Genomic DNA, 27,215 nt, shown 5'->3' with positions numbered 1-27,215 from the left:
TTATTGTACCTTTTACCACTTAGGAGATGAATACTCAGATTTTCAGACAAATTAGCTAGATTTTTGTCTTTCAGATAATGCTTAGCTCTCATAAACACATAGGAAATTTATCTGGAACTGCAGTGTGAAAATCTTAAGTTAGGTTTGAGGTGATGGTTCAGTTAAAGCTCTCTGCTGCAGAGATGAGCCATTATTCACCTGTTTTCCTTTCTTTTACACTAACACTTTGGAATATTGCTTTTGGGAAACTTGATCTGACCTGTAATGTTTACCTAGATGAATATAAACATCTCTCAAAGCCATTAACTTGCTGGTTTGATTAGGCTAAGAGAATTATCCTTTTACTAAGTCAGGTATTGTTGGGATTAAACCATAGACATAACCTGAAGTTTCAGAAACATGGGAAAGAACAGTTCCTTGTACACAATCTTGCATCTAGAATCCTGCTGAGATGAAGAAATAAGACACTTCTTTACAGGTGACAGGTGGCCTGATTCCTTGGGGCAAAAGTTGATGATGCCAAGCAGCTCTGAAAGGTCCCTCTGAATGCTTGTGGTTCAAGTTCAGGCCCCACCTCTTGATCTCTTGTCCTGGGAAAAAACCAGGTTGGGTGTTAGAAATGGGATGGCTACTAAGCTCAGAGCCATGGTTTGTAATTTTGAATGATTTCATGGAATGTATTACATATAAAAATGACTTGTCACTTATTTACCTTTCCACAACTTTGGAAAAATTACTTTTGGCTTTTGATCATTGATTTTTAAAAAATTTTGGTAAAATACATGCAATATAAAATTCACCATTTTAACTCGTTAAGTGCACCATTTAGTGACATTAATTATATTCACATTGTTGTGTAGCCATCACTGATATGTGAACTTTTTCTTCTTCCCAAACTGAACCTCTGCACTCATTAAACACTAACTCCCCACCCTCCCCTCAGCCATCATCATTTTACTTCTTCTCTCTATGAATCTGACTATTTTAGTTGCCTCATGTAAGTGGAATCATGCAATGTTTGTCATTTTTGTCTGGCTTATGTCACATAGAATATCTTCAAGTTTCATCCATGTTGGAGCAGGTTTCAGAATTTAATTCCTGTTTAAGGCTGAATACTATTCCATTATAGATCTATACAGCATTCTCTGTATCCAATCATCTGTAATGGACATTTGGGTTGTTTCCACCTTTTGACTATTATGAGTAATGCTGCTATGAACACGAGTGTACAAATATCTATTTAAGTCCATGCATCCAGTTTTTTGAGTGCATTTCCAGAAGTAGAATTGCTGTGCTATATACTAATTTTATGCTTAATATCGTGAGGAACTGCCATACTCTCTTCCATCGTTGCTGCATCATTTTACATTTCCACTTCATCAATGACTTTTCTGTTTAATGTGAGGAGTAAATGAAAAGTTTTTATGAAATGTGACATTTTGTTTGGATCCATGGCTCCATTTGATAGTCTATTGAAACAGCCCAAGGTGGTCTGTTCAAGTTTCTCAAATCTTTAGGGCATTTTTCATAATTTTTTTAAACCAAATAAAGGGATTGTACAACCTAGGCTGTATATATGTAAATTCAGCAGACCAACATTAAGAATACAGATTTCTCACAGGAGTAGTGTTTTGAACATTGTACTCATTTACTTCAGAATGAGGGAACTAAGACCAAAGTATGTGGAATGATGTCATATGTGAAATTAATGACTGATTTCATATTTATAGTTCAAGTCCCCTAATGTCTTTCCTTCAGGTGACCTCAACACTCACTTCTAACTGGGCTCAACTTTACTTTAGTTGAGTAAAGTCAAAGCTATGGTTTTTTTTCCAGTAGTCATGTATGAATGTGAGAGTTGGACTATAAAGAAAGTTGAGCACTGAAGAATAGATTCTTTTGAACTGTGGTATTGGAGGAGACTCTTGAGAGTCCCTTGGACTGCAAGGAGATCCAACCAGTCTATCCTAGAGGAGATCAGTCCTGAATATTCATTGGAAGGGCTGATGCTGAAGCCAAAACTTCAATACTTTGGCTGTCTGATGCAAAGAACTGACTCATTGGAAAAGACCCTTATCCTGGGAAAGATTGAAGGCAGGAGAAGAAGGGGATAAAAGAGTATGAGATGATTGGATGGCATCACCAACTCAATGGATATGAGTTTGAGCAAACTCCGGGGGTTCGTGATGGGCAGGAAAGCCTGGCATGCTGCAGTTCATGGGGTCACAAAGAATTGGACATGACTGAGTGATTGAACTGAGCTTTAGTTTACTAAAGCTTACTTTAGTTTACTTTAGTTGGCTCCTAAGTTTAAAGCTACACACTTTATACTTCGAGTAGGTCTACATTCATTGAGAAGCAGGATGGGGTATTTTGCTTCTACCTCCTATTCCTCTGTTTGCTGTCCTTGTGGACGGGGCTGCCGCCACACTGGGGAGAGGAAGAATGGACAAGTCTCCCTAGAGCCCTGCTCTCAGGGGCCATCCTACTCATCCTGACACCACATAAGACCCCAGGGAAACACGCTTCATTTTGTTATGTTCTAAGAGTGACTTGGTATCATTGTAGGAATTCAGTTTGCTGTTTCTTTTTCTTATTTCAGGCCCTTCGCCTTAGTAGTTCTGCTTTGGGGAAGACCACCACAGGCCAGATAGTCAATCTGCTGTCCAATGATGTGAACAGACTTGACCAGGTAAGCTGCCCCTGAGGGATCCTCTTCCATTTCCCATCCTTCTTACTGGATTCAGCTTATTGGGATGCCAGGTGTCCAGGTTTGGTGTCAGCCAGCATTCTGTTGGGGGCATAAGATAAGAGTTCTCTTAATCCAACTCTCATTTTCTCTGTGTACAACTTAGATGTAATAATGTGTATTGTCCTGTGGATGAGAATTTTTTTTTCTGAGGTTGCCTACAGCATAATGACAATAATAAGTAAGCATCAGTGTTCTTGTCCAGCTTGGTTAGTGTCCCTGGGGATTCTCCTGGAGTGGCACTTCTTGATATGTGGTGTGGGTGTTGCTGTACAGTCTTCCTCTTCTTCTGGACGATGAAGGCCTTGTGGGCTGGGGTTATTCTTTCCCATGTGCCCTCTTCAGTGCCTGCTGCATAAGGAGCCTTCAAGGACTATGCCAAGTGAGTGGTCCCCAGACAGACACCACCTACTCCCTGCTGCCCCCCACCACAGTCTTTTTTACACTTATGAATAGATCACATTACTCAGGGCACTATTGCTATTGGTCAGATCTTTTTTGTACTAGACTACTTCTCTTTCAGTTATACATTCATGAAACATGAAGTAAGGTTCCTACATTACTTTTAGGGCTGAAAAAAGATTTAGTTTCTTCCCTGGAGAAGCCACAGCCTGTCAGGGAGGTAAATACACAAGTAGTTACTGGAGAGCATGGTGCATGCCATAAAATAAGCTTTCCTGGGATGCTGGGGAGATATGGGGGCTGAATGTTGGGACATAGAGATTTTGGGGATGCCCTGAGCTCATCTGCGGTGTAGACAAAAATCAACATCTTCCTTCAGTGCAGCTGGTCAGGTTCTCCCTGGACGTCCCTTAGATTGGCCCTTTGATGCCCGGCACAGCATCATCTGAGGTGGATGCTTGGGTTTCTGCTTTAGCAGGTTTAAAACCCACTAAGATCATTTCTGTGTAGGTCCATGTATGTTCCTTCAGAGCAGATTTTTTCTACACTGTGTACTTACTAGTTTTGCTTTTATATCATCCTAAGAAGACTTGTCTTTCTCTTTTAAGGTAACAATGTTCTTGCACTATCTGTGGGTGGGACCACTGCAGGCTATCATCGTGACTGCCCTGCTCTGGATGGAAGTAGGAATGTCATGTCTTGCTGGGATGGCAATTCTTGTTGTTATTCTGCTTTTGCAAAGCTGTGTTTGGAAGTTGTCTTCATCACTCTGGTAAGAGAAACGCTGGTTTGAAAAATAGGTGATATGTGTGTGGTTTAGACCCTTCTGGCTTAGCCAGTGGATGCTCCAGCCTTAAACTGATCACTGATGTCAAAGCAGAAAAGGTGATGGTATTTGCTCTTTCTTCACAGCTAACTTCTAAGGTGCTATACCTGGATATGTAGAGTGTCCTTAAGTAGAATTTACCTACGTCCAAGTGTTTTAAACATTATTCAGTAGTAGTAATTTTATAGGCCTTTTCCTAGCTACATATATTTTTGTTATGCTTGTGTTACAGCGTTTTTAAACATGTGTGTTCTTGTCTTGTTTTTAATTCAGTGTTTCCATTAAGTTATAAGCACCCCAAGGGCAGGGCCGATCTAAATTAAATATTATCTTTATAAAGCCCCACAGTCCCAGCAGCATATGTGACAGAAAAATGACTGGTGATGAAGGGCTTAATGGTGATGAGTTAGACTTGAAGCTGATCCCAGTGGGTTGGAGTGGGTTGTTGTCCAGCTTGTCAGGTGATGTTGATGAGGGAGATGATGTATTGTATGAAGCTAGTTGAGTTATTTTATATATATGTCTGCATGTGCCTTTATGTGTGGTATTTTTCTCTATTTGGAATTTCCTTTCCTCTCTTTGCTATGGAGTGATGTTCCTTATCCTTCGGGGCCCTGTTCCAGTGCTACAAGGTCTCTGAAGCTTTTCTTGCTCTCTTTTCCCAGTGGATTTAATAGCCCCATCTTATCTGCTCCCCAGCACTTTACTCCTATTTTATTACAGCACAGACTTTATCTTCCTGATAGATTCCTTTCTGCCTTCCCTGCCCAACCACGAGGACGTCCTTGGGCAGAGGGTTTGTATCTGACTCATTTCAAGTCTTCCTATCAGATGCTGCAGGTTCTCCAAGTTACTCCCTGAATTAGTCTGAAAGGTTGACTTCCTAGTTTCTTTGTCTCCATTTGCACTTTGAGTAGGACCTGCCTGTGTTGTTATCACAAAAGAGCTGTAGGGAATCATTGATCCCTGGTCCTTCCCTGTGCCCCCTGCTGCTGCTATGGGATGTTGGGTTATGATCACTAAGTTTCATCTCTCACATCTGTCCCCTCAGGAGTAAGACCGCAGCTCTCACAGACAACAGGATCCAGACCATAAGTGAAATTATAACTGGCATCAGAACAATAAAAATGTATGCTTGGGAAAAGTCATTTATAGATCTTATTACCAGTTTGAGAAGGTAAGTTTTTGTATATATCACACCATATTTTTGTTTATTTCCTATTTTTACAGAATGAATTTAGAAATCTTACCAAGTTTTTTATGAAAGTGAACTTAAATACTACCTGCCCCTTGCATATGGCAAGAGGGTCAAGTGGAATAGTGGAGACAACCTTTTAATCTGTTCTTCTTAAAGGAAAATATATATATATATATATATATATATATATATATATATATATATATATACACATATATATATACACATACATATATACTCTTATATAGAAATGCAATTCCAAAATTTTCTTTATACCACAAATCCCAAATAAGCAATGACTGTACGATGTTAGTATCTGAGAAGGTGATATTTAAACTAAAAGTAGAGTTTTTGTTGATGGAGCACAAATGGGGAGAATGTAGAGATTGGATATACATGTATCTGGCCAAACTTTAAGAATCAGTATTCTTCATTCCAAACGGAGCCATAAAAATACTTTTTTTTTTTTTTTCTGTGGGGGGTGCTTTGCTTTGTGTTGGTAGATGTTTTCCCCATCTTTCATTTAACTGTCTGATGAGTGTTTATATTCCAGCACACGGTGCTGGGAATTCTCTGGCAGCTCCCTGTCATCTCTCACTTTGCACCTTTGTGGGGGCCCCTCTCTCTGCTGGGGATACACTCTTATCTTCCTTTTTCTTTGGCCTCCACCAGCTCTGACTGACTCCAGCTAATCTTCTCAGGGTTGATCCACGTCCATGTGACTTGCTCTGACTCCTCTGTTCTGGGTTACATACCTTTGCTCTGTACCTTGTGGGGGCTGTGCTGACTTCCTCTGTCTAATGTCTTGGTGTCTCACAATTTTGGGGTGTCTTTTTCTCTTCCTCCAATAGTTCATAAGCTCCTGGAGGGGGCAGGCTGTGTCTTCCTGTCATCCGTGAGGAGCCTGGCACAGGATTGTAGTTACAAACGCTTGTTGAATAAATGTTCAAACTCAGTCTGCTTGACTCACAATGTCTAAAAGTGTGACACTAAGCCTCTTTTTAGGTGGGAAAGTGAAGTGGTGATGAAGTGTGTGGTCCCTGGATCAGGGCAGACCCCTGGGTGGGCACTGTGTAGTGTTTCCATGATATGAGGGATAGTTTATCTTAACCTGTGTCCACTCCCTAAAAAGGGGCCACTCACACGGGGCACTTGAATCCATGTCTTTAATGTTGATGCTTGCTTTAAATCCTATGTCCTATTTTATTTTCCAGGAAGGAAATTTTCAAGATTCTGAGAAGTTCCTTCTTTAGGGGTGTGAATTTGGCATTATTTTTCGCTGTAAGCAAAATCATGCTTTTTGTCACCTTCGTGGCCAATGATATCCTTGACAACCTGATCACAGCCAGCCAAGTGTTTGTGGTGGTGATGCTGTTCGAGGCTCTGCGGTTTACGAGCACCCTCTACTTCCCCATGGCCATTGAGAAGGTGTCAGAGGCCGTTGTCAGCATCCAAAGAATCAAGGTTTGGTGACAAATAACTTTCTTTAGTTGTAGGTGAATTTTTGTAAATTGCTTCCTTTTATGTGGTGTCACCGTGTTTTGGTTTGATGCAATTTAACTCTCTCAGTGCCAAAGCTGGCAGTCATTCCAAAATATCTTATGTACTCCCCTCTCTTCTTAGGTAGAGTCTGTTGCAAATATTGTAATATCACTGTCCATTTAGAGATGTAAATAGCAGTGACACAGGGCTCATGATGTACCAGTGATGTCTGCAGTACAATTAAAATGCCTAATAGCAAGAGAAGCAAACAGAATACATCTCGTGTGATATCTGGAACAACGATTAGGCAGTGACTGTGCTCAGTCCTGGGGTGACTAGATTCCTCTCTGGGCTGGGAGGGGAGGCACTTGCTGAAACCTCCCTGCTCCTTGGTCAGGAGAATAGCCTCAGCTTCACTTAGTTCTCTATGTTTAAAAATGGGTTCTTCCCTCCACAGATGCTTTCTTCTTGTTTTCTGATCTCTGCCTTTTTGTTCCTTCCCTTTTTTTTTTTTTTTTTTTTATCTATTGTCTAAGTCTTTTCCTACTCCCCCTTCCTCTCAAACTTGTGATTTCCACCATACCCACGGTATCCTTTTTTTAACTAACTCCCTAAATTTTAGTCAGGGACAAATAATTTACATCACCAAGATAAGGGCCTGGCACACAATAGGCACTGAAGTGTTTCTGTCTAAAATGAAGATAAATTGGTTCTGTGAGGCAGCCTGGGCATGAGCTTGAGTGTCTGGACTTTATTTTCCTACTTTTCCACAGTGATGGATGGGACAGTAATATATCTCTAGTAAAGTTAGATATCTCTGGGTGTGATTATATTTTATTTTGGGGTCTTGTCATAAAAGCTGATTTTTTTAATGATGTACTTTTTATACTATACATACATACATACATATGTACATATATATATATGTATATATACACACACACACACACACATATATATAAACTATTACCCATAAAATAGATCAGTCATACAGGGTCAGTTCTTGTTCCCTGAGTGTATCATTCTTTCTGATGGGCGCTTCTAGCAATACTGGTAAGAGATGGTCAATGAATTCAATAGAATTTCTTTTATGAAGCTTTCACATCTTGAAATAAGACACTTAGGAATATCCTTGAACCACAGTGATGTCCTCAGTGACATGGTATCCTGTTCAGATGGAAGCTTCACACATGTGCTGTTCTACTATGGTTTTGTTATTGCTGCTGACACAGCCTCTGTCTTCGATTGCTGCTGCCAGGCCTCACTGTGTGGTCCGAGATCTCCTGAAGCCTTTACACATCATCTCATTTCATCCTTGGGTTCCCTGGTGGCTCAGACTGTAAAGAATCTTCCTACAAAGCAGGAGGCCCAGGTTCAATCCCTGGGCCGGGAAGATCCCCTGGAGAAGGGAATGGCAACCCACTCTAGTATTCTTGCCTGGAGAATCCCATGGACAGAGGAGCCTGGTGGGCTACAGTTCATGGGGTTGCAAAGAGTCAGACACGACTGAGTGACTTTCACTCACTCACTCATTTCATCCTGACCACAACTGAATGGGATAAGCTTTAGTGTCCCCACTTTACAGATAAGGAAGCAGGTTCCTGTATCAGGTGAAATAGCTCACCCATCCTCACACAGTTAGTGTTAATATTATCAAATGACGGAACTAGGATTCTGTTAAAAGTTTCTTTGTTACATTATTACATGTCTTCTTAGTACTTTCAGGTATGTGGAATTTCTCCTTAAGTTTAAATTCACTGTTTCTTCCAGAATCAAAATTTTAAGCTCTTGTTTCCCAGCATATGACCCTTGCTCTGGTGGGAGTGGGGGGTTGTTTCTGTGACTTGTCACATTCACCCCCACTTTGGGGTCTTGGCTCACCCTGTTGAGCCCGCCGTGTTGCCTTCTCTTCTGTCATTGATTTAACCAAATGCTGCTGAGCCTGCAGCAGCCCCATGAGCCTCTCCCAGCACTTCTGTTCACGCTGATATAGGGCTTCCATATATGTGCATGGCCAGTCTCGCACCTCCCAGCATCCTGTCAGGTGGGGTGATGCTGACTCCCTAGGAGTGTTCTGAGCTCTGTGACAGCAGACTGTGTCTGGTAGTGCCTGGTCCATGCTGGACACATCACGAGCATCAAATAAATACTGGATTCACTGAGACAACAGTTACAGGAAATGGCTGGGACCCCACAGAGGCCCAGAGTGGCCCATCCTGTACTAGAAGCTTTAGAAATGCAGAGGAGGGAGCAGACTGGGGTTAGGCATTCCTGCAACATTGGGCTTTGGTGTGTGTTTGGGCTGTCTCAACTCAACGAAACCTTCTGCTTGTTATGTCTGTCCATCTGTGTATCTCAAACCAGCCTGATTGGACTTGGTGGACCTGATGTCTAAAGAAAGGAACTGTGCCCTGTACAGCCTGGTGTTCATGTAGACTCTGCTGGCCTGGCTCCTGGGCTGGGCTCTTGGGGCTTATAGGTAATTAGAAATAGTCTGTATTACTTGGTTAACAAAGTTATTTTGACTGTCTTGCTGACCATCATGAAATGAAAGAAGATCAATATCATGAATCTTTATGCTAAAGTGCATCTCTAGACTGAAGAAGATCTTGAGACAGAATTCCCTCCTCTTTGGTGTTGTTCAGTCTTTTTCCTCTGAAGGTCATTGACTAATTGGATGAGACCCTCCTACATTATGGAGGATAATCTGCTTTATTCAGAGTCTACTGATTTAAATGTTGATCTCATTAAAAACCTTTTCACTGTAATTACTAGATGAGTGTAAGTAAGTGTCTGGAACCTGTAGTTTAGCCAGGCTGACATAAAATTAACCATCACACCCCTCATAACCCTAAAGCATGATTTTAGTGGGAAAAGCACTAACTCTGATTCCTTCATGGATTATGTAATGCACCAAAGAGTGTAGCATGAAAGGGACCCTGCAGAAGGTTTTCGGGGAATTTTACTCAAATTTTCAGGTAGGATTTTTTATTTCTTTTATACCAAACTACTACTGAATTGTGTCTGAGGCTTAAAATTCCTTTCTTTGTAGACGTGGGCAGCAATACAATGAACTGCCAAGAACTTTGAATTTTCTAGGGTTGACTTTGTCAAGCCGCTTTGTGTCATGATGAAAGAAACATCTTTGATTTGGGCAACAAACCTAAGTTTTTCCTCAAATACACAGAATGTCTTGTAAGAAGTTCATCTGGGAATTTAGAGATTTGTCAGCAGTAATTATTTTCAGTAAAGGAGGGACTAATGGCTGAGAATAAGAATGGTGAGAAGGGTTGGTGTTAGTGTGGCAGATGGCTTCCTGGTAGGTTGAAGTAACTGGTAAAATTTTTTTTTTTCTTTTTGATCTCTGTATAGATTCTATATGGTTTCCACTCTCTATATAGTTTCTATAATCCTTTAAAAATCTAGTTCTCTAGTTCATCAGAATCACCTGGAGTGCTTTTTAAAGCTATATGATCACACCTTGGAGATTCTGATTCACTGGACCTTAGCTGCTGCCCAGGGTATCTATAACTTTAGTAAACATACCTTTAGTAAAGGTACACTCTTGTGTACCTGAAAATAAGCACCATTTTGGAAACATTGCCCAAGTTGCAGAAAAAAGCACATAAAGCCAAAATGTGCTTCAGCAAATATAAAGGATATCAGGATCATATGTAAACTAAGATTAGTTAAGAGGAAAACCTGTCTTGGTTTATGCTAGACTTTCTGGGCAGGGGGAGAAAATTTGGAATTTATTCATTCATTCAATCACTTATTCCACAAAATAACTAAGTACCTACCTGAAGCCTGGTGCAGACTAGAGGCAGGCTAGATGCAGAAAGGTTTTTCCTGTTTGGAATGTATGTTCATCAAGTGGGGGTGGTTTAATAAAGAATCAAATAGTGAAACTCACTGTGGACATGTATGTGTGTCATTAGTCCTTGGAAGGATAACTCCAAGGTGCCATGGGGTGCTTTGGCAGCCTTACTGGTGTAGTCTTGGAGCTCGTACTTCCTGGGAAGGCTGAGGAAGTTACCTGGAGAATTCCGTGTGTGGGGGTGAGGGAGATGAGAGACTGATGCTTTGTGTTTTCTTGGGGATGAAAATGTGACACAGGCTTTTAGTGCACAAGAGCGGGATCCATGCTTTTGGGGAACCAAAAATCTCTAAGGCTGCAGAGTAGAAAGTGCTGAAGACCTGAGAAGGGGACTGTATAAGACCCTACAGGAAACATGAAGGTTTTTAATCATCTCAGAGCTCAGCCTGGCTGCAGCCTGGGGAATGGGGCAGTGTGGTAGGAGGATCCAGAGCAGAAGCAGGGGAAATGCATCAGGAGCCTAATGCAATACATGGTCCAGGGATGGGAAGATGTGGTTTGGTTTAGAGTGAAATAGAGACTTGGTCAGATTTGAGAGCTACTCAAGGCAAGTCTTGAGTTGGGTATGGAGATGGAAGGGGAGAGGTGGATCTCAGGCTGCTTTGGGTTTTGGGGGCTGCAAAATCTCTGGATTCATTGAAATATAGAATGCTAAGAGAAGACCAGATTTAGGGAGGATAAGAGTCTGAACTTGATTTTGAATTCTGAGAGGCTTTTCAAATATCTGATATTTGTTATAAGACCCACCTCACTGACCACCCATTGGCCTGATTAAATCTCCTTTCTTACTAAAACAGGTAGTAGATATTGAATATAATTAACAGATTGGATATTCATTTTTTTTCCCTAACTTTGTCTCTCACTTAGATGTGTTCATGCCCAGTTAGAAGGTGGAAAGGGCAACACGAGTAGAAGAAAAGGTCAGCTGAGTTTACTGACCATGTGGTCAGAACTGGACGAGGTTTAACCATTGGTGGTTTGGAGGTGTGGTGGGCACATAGAGTTTAGAACACAGTGTGGTGTTGAGCCCTGCTGCCCTACTGCCTCCTGCAGTCTGGGACTCAGTAGACTCATGTTTCTGTCACGATGGTCATCTCCCAGGATGATCATCTTCCAGGATTTTCACTCAGGTCATGTCTGGGATTCCTTGAAAGAAAACTTTCCACCTCTGCCTACCTTGGAGGTACGATTGTTTATACCCTTGGGGCAGATCTACATGTGGCTTCATAGTGTTGTGTCTTGTTGTTAACCCATGCTTTTCAATTTCCTTTCTTCCATGTATAGAAAATAAGGATTTATTATGATCTTATATGCCTAAGAATTCTATTTTTCTCTTAGCAAGGAAAGAGAACACTGATCTTGTAATTGAACAACTAACAGAATTAGAAAAGATCTCATGTTAACTTCAAAGCACTAGAAGTTTTCAGTGACTTTTGCATCCAGTAAAATGTGTCTCTGAGGTTATATTGTTCACAAAGCTACTTAGGTTTTCCATTACCAGCCACTAAGACATCAATCTTTTTGACTGCAGTTCTGATGTTGATACCTTCCTCTGTGACTTGTTCTGTGTCTGCACTTCATGGCTCTGATGGCCATTTAATTTCAGCTTTTTCATCAGCCTGACTCTTGGAGAAAAATGTAGTCAGCACTTCTGGTACCATTACACGCTGGTCATATGTTGAGTGGAGTCTCATTTAACCCCTGGAAGACTGTGATGTCTTCCCCCTCAGACCTGTGATTTGTGGACAAATGCTCAATGAATTTACTTCCTCATTTATGGCATGATTTTTCTTTTCTTTCTTTTTTATTTTTTGAAAGTGGGAATTTCTATTCTAACATGCACAAACTTAATATTGAATTTTTTATGTCTTGGTAATATATTTAAGCTGAAATTGGAATTTGATTCTGTCTAGACAAGATTTGTAACCTATTTGCATAACTGTACATTTAACTTACATGTATAATATATGTTACTGATGGGGGACCTTGAACTTTTTAATCAATATAAATTGATAAGAGGCCAGATGAGAAATTCAAGCAAGGCTTTACTGAGGCTTGTGCTGCAGCACAAGGGTGAAAAACAAGTAACAGGTGCCTTTGTTTACTCTGAGAACAGTAGACTGATTCCTTGAATGGAGTGAGAGTGGGGGCAGATCACAGAGGTGGCTTAGATGGTCTGTCCACCTCCTAGTAGACACTGTGTGTAAAGATCATATGCAGTGCCTTGCCTTTGCTCTCAGCATCTCAGAAATGGCAGTTGGCTTATGCATCTGTGCAGTTAGTTTTAGTCGCTTAGAGTTCCTTTGTATTCTGTTGCTGGAGGAGACGTTTGTGCAGGTGCAAGTACTCCACTAAAGGATCCCAGGTCCCAGCCCGTCTCACAATGTTGTGCCTACTGTATTAGCTCAGATTGTGTAAGGTTGTAACCTTGCCATCAATTAGTTTGGTTCAGTCGCTCAGTGGTGTCCGACTCTTTATGACCCCGTGGACTGTGTAGCACGCCAGGCCTCCCTGTCCATCACCAACTCCCAGGTTACTCAAACTCATATCCATTGAGTCGGTGATGCCATCCATCATCTCATCCTCTGTTTTCCCCTTCTCCTCCCACTTTCAATCTTTCCCAGCATCAGGGTCTTTTCAAACGTGTCAGTTCTTCACATCACATGGTCAAAGTATTGGAGTTTCAGCTTCAGCATCAGTCCTTCCAATGAATATCAGGACTGATTTCTTTTAGGATGGACTCGTTGGATCTCCTTGCAGTCTAAGGGTCTCTCAAGAGTCTTCTCTAACACCACAGTTCAAAAGCATCAAATCTTTGGTGCTCAGCTTTCTTTATAGTCCAACTCTCACATCCATACATGATTAATGGAAAAACCATAACTTTGACTAGATGGACCTTTGTTGGCAAAGTAATGTCTCTGGTTTTTAATATGCTGTCTAGGCTGATCATAGCTGTTCTCAAAGGAGCAAGTGTCTTTTAATTTCATGGCTGCAGTCACTATCTGCAGTGGTTTTGGAGCCCAAAAAATAAAGTCTGTCACTGTTTCCACTGTTTCCCCATCTATTTTCCATGAAGTGATGGGACCAGATGCCATAATCTTAGTTTTCTGAATGTTGAGTTTAAATCCAACTTTTCACTCTCCTCTTTCACGTTCATCAAGAGGCTCTTTAGTTCTTCGCTTTCTGCCATAAGTGTGGTGTCATCGGTATATCTGAGGTTAATGGATGGACTGATTTGAACTAGCCCTATAGTCTGTTGCTTTTCTTACCTGATACCCATGATGGGCAGACTCTTTGCAAGTCTTAGTTGGAGTTGGAATGTGAAAGTGCTTGAATGTTGGAGTGTCTCCCCTCTTTGTGATGTACTATTTCTCTGGGGATTCAAAGGTAGGGAGGGTGGTGCCGGTCTGGAATGTCCTCAGCTGGTTCCCTGGAGGATTAGCATTTGAGATGGCCTGGAAGGGTGGGTAGGATTAGTACTCTGGGTGTCCAGGCAGAGGCCACTTGGAGAGTGTGCACTTAGGTGCTGGTGGCTCCTGGAGGCTGTTTAGAGAACACTCTCAGAGGTGCTGTAAAGGGTCAGGAAGGAGTGCTTTTGGGGTTGGTTTGGTGGTATTGGGGAAGACTGATGAAGGAACCGTTAAAAAAAAGCCAAAAAGATGTATCAGTATTTGAAACAACTAATAGCAAGTGATATTCTGAAATTGTGTTGTTTCCAGAGGAAAAGAGAATTGGCAGAGAGATAAGCTGTGTCAGAACAGGCTAGAGCTGGTACCTCATTGATGATGGGAGAGGTGGTGTGGAGAGAAAACTTAGGCTGTTGTGGTTGAGAGTCCACAGAGGAGTCCTCAGACAATCATCTGTCCATCCTGACTCCTGCTGGATATGGGCTCGGAGTGGATAGGAGTTGCTATGCCCGGTGTTAGGTTCTCAGTGAACTTGGATGAGAGGAGGAGAGAATGAATGAATCACATCTCCCACCAGCTGGTCTTAGAGAGAAATGCAAGGATCCTGTCTTTCTTTTCCTGCACAACAGTTTTCCTGTTTAGTTTTTACCAGTTCTTCTTTTGAAATAGAAGTTTGCAATCACATTTATGACTTTGGGGCATGTTAGAGGGGTGTGTCAAGGACTTGAACGGTGTTTACCATGTTTAATATGGTAGATTACTATTTGTGTGTTGTTTTCTTTCTCTAACATCTTCACATACTTGTTTCAATTGCCCCATGTTGGTTAGGATTTGGTTTGCCTGTGGGTCCCAGAGCTACCCATGTTAAAGATTCTTACACAGGTCATTTGTTTTTCTCTCATGCAAGAATCCTTGTAAGGCTCCGTATGAGTTTCCTGGGGCTGCGGTTCAAAATTACCACAAAGCAGGTGGCTTAAAACCACAGGAATGTATTGTTTCACAGTCCTAGAGGCTATAAGTCTGAAATCAAGGTGTTAGCAGGGTCAGGATCCCTCTGAATCTGATAAGGGAGCATCCTTTCTTGCCTCTGTTAGCTTTTGATGGTTACAGGCAAACCTTGGTGTTCCTTGGTTTGTAACTGCCATCGCCCCAGCCTCTGTCTCCGTCATCAGGTAGCTGTTTTTTTGTGTGTGTATCTGTCTCTGCATCTCTCATAAGAGCACCAGTCATATTGGATTCAGGGCCCACCCTACTCCGCTGTGGTCTCACCTTAATTGATTACATCCACAGCAACCCTATTTCCAAATAAAGTCATGTTGAGAGGTAACGGGGGTTAGGGCTTCAGTATATAAGTCTCATGGTTAGTGTGAACCTCCGTGGTGTTGGGACCCAGACAGACTCTCTCTCTCTTATTATGTTACTCCATTGCATGTGACCTTGACCCTGCTGGCAGCCTCCAAGACCCAGACCGTGGGGTGGAGGAAGGTACTGGTTTCTGTCACTCCCCAGTGACCTGGATTTAGTCACGTGGCTGCGCCTATCTGCTCAGGAGTCTAGAAACAGAGGGCCTGCTTCCAGGCTGCCACATGTTGGCTAAAATCTGGGGTTTGTTACCTCAGAAGAAAGAGAGCAGATTTTGAGGACAGCCAGCAATCTCTGTCTCACAGAAACTTACAGTCTCTCTTAAGTCTCTCCCCTTACAATTTTTGGGGAACTTGGGGAGTAGGAGTGGTATAAGTTGTTTGTTCAATTTCTCTACCACTCTAGTTTTTCTCATTGAATTATGTCTAGCATTTGCAAAGCAAGAAGGAGTTTTGTTTTATGTGTCTGTCAGCTTTATAGTGGTTCACTGGGCTTTGTTTTATTCAGCTAAATTGTATCAATTAGCTGCTAAGTGGTGTAGAAAATAACAAGTGAACGGTGTGACCATTCCTGCTGTGGAGGAGAGAGGGCATCCACTAAGGAGAAGAGACAGTGATTGTGAAAAGATGCTTGTGAAATATTTTTTAAGGCATAGGAACTTTCGAGTGATGACTTAAATGATAGCTATTGACAAGCAATGATATGGATTTAACACACATGAGGGGGAAAGCAGAGTGTACAGGCTTTATGTATGTATACTGTGGTACTAGAGGAGTCTTGGACAGCAAGGAGGTCAAACCAGTCAATCTTAAAGGAAATCAACCCTGAATACTTATTGGAAGGACTGATGCTGAAGCTCCAGTATTTTGGTCACCTGAGGCAGACAGCCTACTCATTGGAAAAGTCCCTGAGGCTGGGAAAGATTGAAGGCAGAAGGATAAGAGTGTCTCAGAGGATGAGATGGGTGGATGGCATCACTGATGCGATGGACATGAACTTGGGCAGACTTCAGAAGATGGTGAGGGACAGGGAAGCCTGGAGAGCTGCCATGGGGTCGCACAGAGTTGAACATGACTGGGTGACTGAACAATATACTATATTATATATTGCTATACTATTTTATATACTTATATGTACCATATATTATAATAATAGTATATTGCATACTATATATTATTTAATATTTCTCAGGTGAAACAAGACTTAATAAAATACAGTTGTAAAATGATAGGTAGATATAAATGATAGGTAAAATAAATGATAGGCAAAATAAAACTTTTTATTGCAAATTCCAAGGAAACAGTTGTTTTGCTTATGCTTTGTTCTTGCAGTATAAACAATCTATGTTTTTCCTTTTTCTGTAGAACTTTCTGTTACTTGATGAGATATCACAGTGCTACCCTCAGCTGCCATCAGATGGCGAAATGACAGTGGATGTGCAAGACTTTACAGCTTTTTGGGAAAAGGTAAGAAACCCATTCCAAAACTGTGACTGCTAAAAGACAATGGTGACATAGATTTGTTGGAGAATTTTGAGATTTTACATATATTGTAATATGTCACTTGCCCATTTACTGAAAATATGTTATGAAGATTCTCAGAATCAGGAATAATGTTTGCACTGGTGATTAAGTATAAAATCAGCCTGAGGTATTTGACATGTTGCTCTTTATCTCATTTTCAAAACAGCTTTCAAAGTATTAGCACATATTGAGCTGAAAGTACATAAATTCTTTTTTTTTAATTTTAGTTTATTTTTCATTATGTTTTATTACAGAATATTAAATGTAATTTCCTGTGCTATACAATAGATCACCTTAAACAAAAGATACGGAGCATAAATACATCTTTTCTTGAAAACCCAAATCTAATATTTTGGGCATCAATGGTTTAACTTTTTTTAAACTTGGCAATATACTTTGGGGTTATTTATGGTTATAAAGTACATAAATTAGAATTTGAAGGATTAGGCAGACAAAATACTGCAGTGTTGAATGGGTTAACTAACAAATATATAACCAGTCATTATAGATTGGAGGCTTTGAGGAATCAGCGTATTCCTCAAATTTTTTGCCCTGATGTTCTTAATATACACTGAGTGAGGCCGTGATTTGGATCTTTGCTGTGGGGTAGGGTGGGCCTTCCCCATCCTGAGCTTCTGGATGGTTCTGGCTACTTTGGTGGCTGCCGGAGACAGGAGGAGAGAGCATGTGGGCATTGTCAGCACCAGTGATTCTCAGTTGAAGGACTGTACTATGTGGCAAGCTGACAGGGAGAACTGATGATTTTCCAATACCCATCATCAAAACAGTAGTATGTTCCCAAATATATAAGATCACATCCTGGTATCTTTTGTATATGGAAAGTCACACAGGGTTCCTTACCTACCCTGAAAGCTTTTCCTACCTTAATATAGTGATTTAACTCCTACATGGTATTTTTCATCATAATACACTTGAAGCATATATGGAAAGCACCATTAAAATTTCATTATAAGGGTCACTATGTGAATGCTTCACACAAGGTGTCCAAAGTACTGGAGTTTCAGCTTCAACATCAGTCCTTCCAATGAACACCCAGGACTGATCTTCTTTAGGATGGACTGGTTGGATCTTCTTGCAGTCCAGGGGATTCTCAAGAGTCTCCTCCAACACCACAGTTCAAAAGCATTAATTCTTTGGCACTCAGCTTTCTTCACAGTCCAACTCTCACATCCATACATGACCACTGGAAAACCATAGCCTGAACTAGACGGACCTTTGTTGGCAAAATAATGTCTCTGCTTTTTAATATGCTATCTAAGTTATGCCTAGATTGGTCATACCTTCCAAGGAGTAAGCGTCTTTTAATTTCATGGCTGCAGTCACCATCTGCAGTGATTTTGGAGCCCCCCCAAAATAAAGTCAGACACTGTTTCCACTGTTTCCCCATCTATTTCCCATGAAGTGATGGGACCAGATGCCATGATCTTAGTTTTCTGAATGTTGAGCTTTAAGCCAACATTTTCCTTCTCCTTTTTCATTTTCATCAAAAGGCTTTTTAGTTCCTCTTCACTTTCTGCCATAAGGGTGGTGTCATCTGCATATGTGAGGTTATTGATATTTCTGCCGACAATCTTGATTCCAGCTTGTGCTTCTTCCAGCCCAGCGTTTCTCATGATGTACTCTGCATATAAGTTAAATAAGCAGGGTGACAAAATATAGCCTTGACGTACTCCTTTTCCTATTTGGAATCAGTCTGTTGTTCCATGTCCAGTTCTAACTGTTGCTTCCTGACCTGCATATAGGTTTCTCAAGAGGCAGGTCAGGTGGTCTGGTATTCCCATCTCTTTCAAAATTTTCCACAGTTCATTGTGATCCACACAGTCAAAGGCTTTGGCATAGTCAATAAAGCAGAAATAGATGTTTTTCTGGAACTCTCTTGCTTTTTCGATGATCCAGCGGATGTTGGCAATTTGATCTCTGGTTCCTCTGCCTTTTCTAAAACCAGTTTGAACATCTGGAAGTTCATGGTTCACATATTGCTGAAGCCTGGCTTGGAGAATTTTGAGCATTACTTTACTAGCGTGTGAGATGAGTGCAATTGTGTGGTAGTTTGAGCATTCTTTGGCATTGCCTTTCTTTGGGATTGGAATGAAAACTGACCTTTTCCAGTCCTTTGGCCACTGCTGAGTTTTCCCAATTTGCTGGTGTATTGAGTGCAGCACTTTCACAGCATCATCTTTCAGGATTTGAAATAGCTCAACTGGAATTCCATCGCCTCCACTAGCTTTGTTCGTAGTGATGCTTTATAATGCCCACTTGACTTCACATTCCAAGATGTCTGGCTCTAGGTGAGTGATCACACCATTGTGATTATCTGGGTCATGAAGATCTTTTTTGTACAGTTCTTCTGTGTATTCTTGCCACGTCTTCTTGATATCTTCTGCTTCTGTTAGGTCCATACCATTTCTGTCCTTTATCGAGCCCATCTTTGCATGAAATGTTCCCTTGGTATCTCTAATTTTCTTGAATGGGTGCAGGAGGAGAGGGGGGTGACAGAGGATGAGATGGCTGGATGGCATCACTGACTCGATGGACATGAGTTTGGGTAAACTCCGGGAGTTGGTGATGGACAGGGAGGCCTGGCGTGCTGTGATTCATGGGTTTGCAGAGTCGGACATGACTGAACGACTGAACTGAACTGATGTGAATGCTAATGTTACCAAATTTCTCTTCTATGAAATTGTGCAGCATTTTAAAATGAACTGTTTTGTTCTTTTTTCAAAGCAGTTAATAGCATGTTCTGATACTTCTGTGCAGTTTGCATGAGTACTGAACAGCCTATTCTGTCATCCTGGTCTTGCCTATGAAAGGAACATGTCCCTTCCTGGGGTCATTAGTAATTAGGGGCTGTCAGGTTAGGTCATGGGTGAGGGAGAGGGGGGCAGAAAGAGAGAGAGAGAGAGAGAGAGAGACTTTGGGAGGGGCAGGGGAAAATATATTGGGAGTTTTGGAGAGAAGCTGAGTCTGAATGAAGCCTCTTCTGGGTTGGGAGGCAGGAGATAGACATGAGCTCTGTAACCTGCTTCCCTAAAGAGCCAGGTGGGCTGGTGGGGGAAGGTCTCAGGGACTCAGGTCTCATTCATGACATGGTGGGACTTTGTCTCAGTCTTTTTCTGTTTGTTTGTAGAGCTGGAATGTAAACCCATCTAAATTTATTTAATTCTGATTCTTAAATTCTTACTTTTAACACTCTCTTTACAAGGTAAAGAAACAATTTACAGTATAAATTAAAATTTATGGAATATTGTTACTTGTAAAAATGTATTTAAATTAATTTATTTTAATTGGAGGCTAATTAGTTTACAATATTGTGGTTGTTTTTGTCAAACATCGACATGAATCAGCCATGGGTGTACCTGTGTCCCCGCATCCTAAACCCCCTTCCCCACCCCATCCCTCTCGGTTGTCCCAGAGCACCAGCTTTGAGTTTTAAAATAAGTAGCCCTTTGGCAGCTTCCAGATTCATAAGGCAGGGGTTTTGAACTGTGTTTGGCCTAGAGTGGGGACTCAGCTGATGATCCTTGTGGAATCATTATGCTCTGATCCCTGTTAAATCATTATCTCTGAACCCTAATAAGGGAGAGGCAGATCCCGAGAACCCCAGAGCTGTCAAGTGCTACCCCCTTCTGGTCATAGCAGAGCAGTGCCCAACCCTGAAGCCTGAACAGGGTGTGGACTCCTCTGGCCCTGACAGACTGTAGAGCCTGTGACAGGAGCTGGCGTGGGTCATTATCTGTGTGTGGATCATTGTTTTGTTTTCATAACTGAGTATAAAGTAGTAAAATAGGAATCCTAGGTGTCAGATAATAATAAAGGAGTAGATATGCTAAAAAATGTTTCTCACATATTAAAATCTAGCTTCTTGCTAGTTCTTGTAATTCCTATAAAATATGAGGCTAGTTTTTTGACGATTCAAAGTAACTGTTGTTGCTTTAGAGGTGACTGTTCCATAATTGGTTTAGTTATTTCCAGAGAAACTTTTCATGTAGAAGGTTTTCCAGACCTTTTTATCCAGTCCTTGTGTTTCTAGTTCTTTTAGGCATTTTACTAATCAAACATAAGCACTTTTTAAAAAAATACTAGCTTATTGATCTCAACAGTATACATAAAGATGCATGCACCCTTAAGCCTCTCTACCTTAGAACATAATAGATTGTGCAGTTATCTGACTTGTGACTGAAATGATATGATTTCTGTCCTTCTCCCTCGAGTTGGATTGTACATGCAACAAACAGCACAGCTCCATGTTTTGTTGTCGTTGTCATCCCTGTTTTGTCAGGGCAAGAAATGCATGTAACATGTATAAAATTGAGGCTTTATCACTCTGACCCATGATGTCATAATTAATTTCTTCATTCCCCATGTTTTGTTGTTGTGCTGCTGCTGATGTTGTTCAGTCACTAAGTCATTTACGACTCTTTGTGACCCCATGGACTGCAGCATGCCAGGCTTCCCCCTCCTTCACTGTCTTCTGGAATTGTCTCAAATTCATGTTCGTTGACTCGGGGTTGCCATCCAACCATTTCATCCTCTGTTGCTTCCTTCTCCTCCTGCCTTCAATCTTTCCCAGCATCAGGGTCTTTTCAAATGAGTCAGTTCTTTGCACCAGGTGGCCAAAATATTGGGAGTTTCAGCTTCAGCATCAGTCCTTCCACTCAATACTCAGGGTTTGATCTCCTTGCAGTCCGAGGGACTCTCAAGAGTCTTCTCCAGCACTACAGTTCCAAAGCATCAATTTTTCAGTGCTCAGCCTTTTTTATGGTCCATCTCTCACATCCATACATGACTACTGGAAAGACCATAACTTTGACTATATGTACAATTGTTGGCAAAATGATGTCTCTGCTTTTTAATATGCTGTCTAGGTTTGTCATAGCTTTTTTTCCAAGGAGCAAGAATCTTTGAATTTCATGGCTGCAGTCGCCATCTGCAGTGATTTTGGAGCCCAAGAAAATAAAATCTGTCACTGTTTCCACTTTTTTCCCTTCTATTTGCCATGAAGTGATGGGACCACATGCCTTGATCTTTGTTTTTTGAATGTTGAGTTTTAAGCCAGCTTTTTTCACTCTTCTCTTTTGCCCTCTGCCAGAGGCTCTTTAGTTCCTCTTCACTTTCTGCCATAACGGTGGTGTCATGTGCATATCTGAGGTTGTTTTACTCCTTTCCCAATTTTGAATCAGTCCACTGTTCCATGTCTGCTTCTAACTGTTGCTTCTTGACTTCATACAAGTTTCTCAGGAGACAGGTAAAGTGGTGTGGTATTCCCATCTCCTTAAGAATATTTCACAGTTTGTTGTGATCCACACAGTCAAAGCCTTTAGCATAGTCAGTGAAGCAGAAGTAGATGTTGTTATGAAATTCCCTTCCTTTTTCTATGATCCAACAGATGTTGGCAATTTGGTCTTTGGTTCCTCTGCCTTTTCTAAACCCAGCTTGTACATTTGGAAGTTCCCAGTTCACATACTGTTGAAGCCTAGCTTGAAGGATTTTGAACATTACCTTGCTAGGATGTAAACTGAGCACAATTGTACAGTAGTTTGAATATTCTTCTAGCTGTATGGAAATCTAGTAAAAGAAGGAACCTTCTTAAAGTCACCTAAAACTGCCTCAAACCCCTAAAGATCTAAGATTGGACGAAGAGGCCTCTAGGACATAGTATCTTAAAATAGGAAAGAGAAAAATGTGGGCTATGTTTGCATATCAATTTTGTTGACTATTGCTATCTTTTCCACTTTATAAAACAATTTGTGTTATTTTACTGAAATGGGTACATTTTTATTAACTTTAATTTTCAGGAATCAGGAACCCCAACCCTACAAGACCTTTCATTTACTGTCAGACCTGGTGAATTGTTAGCTGTGATTGGACCTGTGGGAACAGGAAAGGTAAATTATGATGCCTTTTGGCAACTTGATGCAATGCTGCAGGCCCTGTTAAATTCTCACAGTGGAGCCCAGAGCTGAGTGTGCCTCAGTTTGAGCTGGGTGTACCTAAAACAGTGTTTCTCTAGGTGTGTTCCATGGAACATTAGTTTTGCAAGAAGGTTTCATGGCTGAATACTTCAGGATAAATGCACACTGTGTTTTCCTTCTTTGTGTTTCACATTGCTCAGTTGGGAATCGATTGTCAGGAATTTGGATGCCTCAGTGAAGGAAACTATCTATGTGGCAGCTGTTTGGGATGGACGGAGACAATGGAGTCTTCTTTTTGTCACAGGAGCCCCTCCAGGAATTCTGGAGGTTGTGAAAGCTTTTCCTGGAAGCTTTGAGCATTTCCTCATGTGACTTGACTTGATCTAATCAGTGCACGTGTAATGAAGGTGCAGCCACATGCTGGAGCACACAGATGTGAGCAAGACCCGAACATCTCTGCCTTTCAAAGGCAACTAGGTTCCAGGGCGAGACAGATATGTAGGCAGATTATTTCAGCCCAGTATAGTGAGCACTCTGATGGTGTGGGATACAGACATGCCATGTTTTGTGATGTTGCAAGATTTAAAGGAAATGTGCACATGCACTTGGTCTAAAACAACAAAATACAGAAATCCAAATGTGGGATGTGGGCTTCCCTGGTGGTAAAAGAATCCACCTGCCAATGCAGGAGACACAGGTTTGATCCCTGGTCTGGGAAGATCCCACATGCTGTGAAGCAGCTAATCCCATGCACCATAACTGCTGGGCCTGTGCTCTAGAGGCTGGGAGCTGCATCTACTGAGCCCGTGGGCTGCAACTGCTGAAGCTTGCCTACTAGAGCCTGTGCTCTGCAATAACGGAAGCCACCCCAATTAGAAGCCTGAGTACTGCAAAGAAGACCCAGCACAACCAAAAATAAATAAAATTAAAATTGTATGGCAGAAAAAATACATCATAAAAATAAATAAAAGAACTAAAATTAAATAAATAAAATTATTTTAAAAAGTCAGTGTGGGATGTGCACATGAAAGTGTGCTGATTTCCTCTATGATGGACTTTTGCTCTTCAGGTACAACTCACTTCAGAGTTCTTTCAATTAGTCATCTTTGAATACATTTTTCACACATAGCTTTTTAAGAGCAAGTGTTTGTCAAGTAAAGGATAGCCAGATGCAGAAGCAACTGCATTAAGCATCAGATACAGAAAATATACATCTTGCTTGGCTGCTCTGCTAGAGAAGGATGTTAACATTCTTAATTATTCTTTGCTGAGTAGAACTTCATTTGGGGGATACTTGGGCAGAGTAGATTGTATATACTATACTAATAATACACTATTAATATTCCCTATCAGTCATTGTTTTCTTTGACCATTAGTGTTATTTTCAGTTTTTCTTGTCCCAACTGCCAGAGCTGTCATTTATCCTGTTCTAGAATCCTTGATCAAGCACCAGGGTGGGGACTGTGCTGCGGGGCGTGTTCCGTCCTGAGTGCACCCTGTTCACTCGTGTGTGTTGCTGTCTGTTTCAGTCGTCACTGTTGAGTGCTGTGCTGGGGGAGCTGCCCCCAAGCCAAGGGAAGGTCAGCGTGCACGGGAGAATCGCGTATGTTTCTCAGCAGCCCTGGGTGTTCTCAGGAACTGTGAGGAGTAATATTTTATTTGGGAAGAAATATGAAAAAGAGCTATATGAAGAAGTAATTAGGGCTTGTGCTTTGGAAGAGGTGAGTAATGACTTTTGAGCCGCATATACTCGAATTTCAAATAATGATAGTGTTGGTTTAAATTTCAAGGTTTGTTTAAAGTTCTTTTTTTTAAAAAAAAAAGGAAAGATTTTTGAATGTTGCTTAATATTATAAGCTGATCTTATGGGTAAATAAGCAGGCATATATCTATATGCTGCTGCTTTAATGCTTATGGGTTAATGATACAGAATACCTTTTCTGGAGGGGAAGGTTGTTTCATTCTGTTAAATTTCATTCCCTTTTAACTTTTAAATGGACAGTTACAAAAATTTGCAAAATTAGAAAACAGTGTAATGAACCCTCAAGTACCCACTCCCAGCTTCAGTCAGAATCAGCTGGTGGCCAGTCTTGCTGCATCTCTACCCCTGCGCCCTGCCAGCCCCACCCCCACCCCAGATTATTCTGGAGCAGATTCTAGACCTCAGATTAGTTTATCTGGAAACATTTCATCCCACTCTTGCACATTTGGGCACCTTCTCTGCCTGACTCCAAGGGCAACACGTACATTGTGCTCTAGGAGTGACATGTGTGTGCTAAGTCGCTTTAGTCATGTCTGACTCTTTGTGACTCCGTGGACTGTGGCCCACCAGGCTCCGCTGTCCATGAGATTCTTCAGGCAAAGATACTGGAGTTGGTTGCCATGCCCTCTTCCAGGGGATTTTCCCGACCCAGATAGTGAATTCACATTTCTGTGTCTCCTGCATTGTCAGGTGGATTCTTTACCATTAGTGCTACCTTGGAAGCCCAGTCTATGTTTACATGTTGTTGATCATCTCACTGAGAAATCTCCTTCACCACTGTTTGAACCCACACAAGGTCTGCCCCCTGCACTTGGCTGATGCTTCTTTGGTCCCTTTCAGTCTGTGGGTTTCTCTCACCACTTCATTTTTGACTTGTAATTTATTATTTAAGGAAATCATAATGCTTTGAAATTTCTTTTTAATACTGTGTCATTTCACCAAGGGAGAGATTATTTTCAGAAATGGCACTGAGTTTCACAGAAAATGGCAAGTTTAAAGGCTTAGCTGTACATTGCAATTTAAATGAAATTAGTGAATAAATTATGAGAACTAAACTTAACTGATAGGAGAATACAATTTTGCAAAAAGAAAGGGAAAAAAAGGAAAATAACATTAAATACTATGTAACTCTCTTGGGTTATAAAAACCAGTGAATAATAGTATTAAAGGGCTCCCCCTACCCCCACCCCTGGGGTCTGTTCAGTGCAGTCTGGACATCCCACTATTCTTTTGCACTGTGAGGAAAAGGCAGGGACAGACTTTCACAGGTCTGTGTGGAGCAGCCTCTCCAGGTCTGCCTGAGCTCCTCCCCACAGGTCTGCTCACACCCTCTCTGAGCAGAGCCCTCCGACCCCAGTGTGGACTCACTTCCCTCCTTTATTCTTCATCCCCCTGAGCTGGTTTCCCTTTCCTTCTTGTCCTCAGTACTTGTGCTCAGGTAATTTTCCATACTGTCCATCTTCCATCATGGAAAGAAACTCTATGAGCTTTGTTTCCTCAAAACTGAATTCACTGTGCCCACAGCAATGCCTGTCATACAGTAAGTCCTCAATAAATATTTGTTAAAATGTTCCAATGCATAGCTGCTGTGAAAACGACAGAATGAAAACAAATAAAAAACAGAGGTTTGTTTAATGTTCATGGTTACAATTTAGTCACTATGATATATACCCACTGCTGTGACTTCCCAGGTGATTCGGTGATAAAGAATTCTCCTGCCAGTGCTGGAGATACAAGAGACATAGATTCAGCCCCTGGGTTGGGATGATCTCCTGGAGAAGGAAATGACAACTCTCTCCAGTATTCTTGCCCAGAAAATCCCATGGACAGAGGAGCCTGACTGGCTACAGTCCATGGGGCAGAAAAGAGTCATATATGACTTAGCAACTGAGTATGCATGCATGTTGATTAAATACTTGTATGAAGAACTAATGCTAAGAGTTTAAGATGGTAGTAGAATACATTTTAAATCTTTTACTTTTCCCCCTTTTCTATCTCCGTATAGGATTTACAGTCTTTTGAGGATAGAGATCTAACTGAGATAGGAGACAGAGGAACCACACTGAGTGGAGGGCAGAAAGCCCGGATCAACCTTGCAAGGTAAAGGGTTTAAGTTGCCATCCTGCCCCTCCTCCTCTGAGGCTCCTTGTGAACATGAGCACACAGATCCCGCTCACCAGGTGGGCCTGTGTGAAGCAGGGTCTTAGTCCTTTCCCTGGGCTCCTGGAATGAACCTGGAACTGTTGGACACCGCCATGATTCAGAGATGAGACCCAGGGAGTGTGAAGTGTCTTCTCCTGACGTCTCTCTACATTTTCTAGAGCCGTGTATCAGGACGCAGACATCTACCTCCTAGACGATCCGCTCAGTGCGGTGGATGCAGAAGTCAGCAGACACTTGTTTGAACAGTGAGTTTGCTCCTGTTTTCTGTCATTTCTTCTTTCCAAGAACCCCATAGAGATCAGGGAAGAGAGCTCAAGAAAGACTTTGTGCTTCAGGAGACTCAGCTCACTTTGCCCTGGTGTTCCTCTCTCCCTTCCCTTCCCTCCACAGAAGATCCATCATAGAGAAACCTTGTATCATGATGAAGTTAGGACAGGAACATATAGAAGGTACTTCTAGTGTATGGAGGACAGTGGGGTCTGTGCTTTAGGGAGTGAGGGATAGATGGGAGATTTAGCCCTGTGACTGGCA

At 41.5% G+C, this 27,215-nt stretch overlaps 1 protein-coding gene across 3 annotated transcripts in view; it reads left to right on the top strand.

Moving 5' to 3' along the window:
• The window catches only part of LOC133049146 (ATP-binding cassette sub-family C member 4-like), a 150,071-nt gene that overhangs the window by 29,906 nt on the left and 92,950 nt on the right, over positions 1-27,215 (top strand). For all 3 annotated transcript variants that reach the window (XM_061133055.1, XM_061133054.1, XM_061133053.1), the window contains exons 5-13: positions 2,603-2,692; positions 3,760-3,923; positions 5,029-5,154; positions 6,390-6,639; positions 16,668-16,769; positions 22,643-22,732; positions 24,289-24,480; positions 26,527-26,621; positions 26,843-26,929. In XM_061133055.1, the coding sequence (XP_060989038.1) occupies positions 2,603-2,692; positions 3,760-3,923; positions 5,029-5,154; positions 6,390-6,639; positions 16,668-16,769; positions 22,643-22,732; positions 24,289-24,480; positions 26,527-26,621; positions 26,843-26,929 (1,196 nt within the window). The remainder of the gene's footprint in view (positions 1-2,602; positions 2,693-3,759; positions 3,924-5,028; positions 5,155-6,389; positions 6,640-16,667; positions 16,770-22,642; positions 22,733-24,288; positions 24,481-26,526; positions 26,622-26,842; positions 26,930-27,215) is intronic.

Source organism: Dama dama, chromosome 30, assembly GCF_033118175.1.
Source record: "Dama dama isolate Ldn47 chromosome 30, ASM3311817v1, whole genome shotgun sequence".
NCBI lineage: Eukaryota > Metazoa > Chordata > Mammalia > Artiodactyla > Cervidae > Dama > Dama dama.
This window is presented reverse-complemented; position numbering and strand designations above follow the sequence as displayed.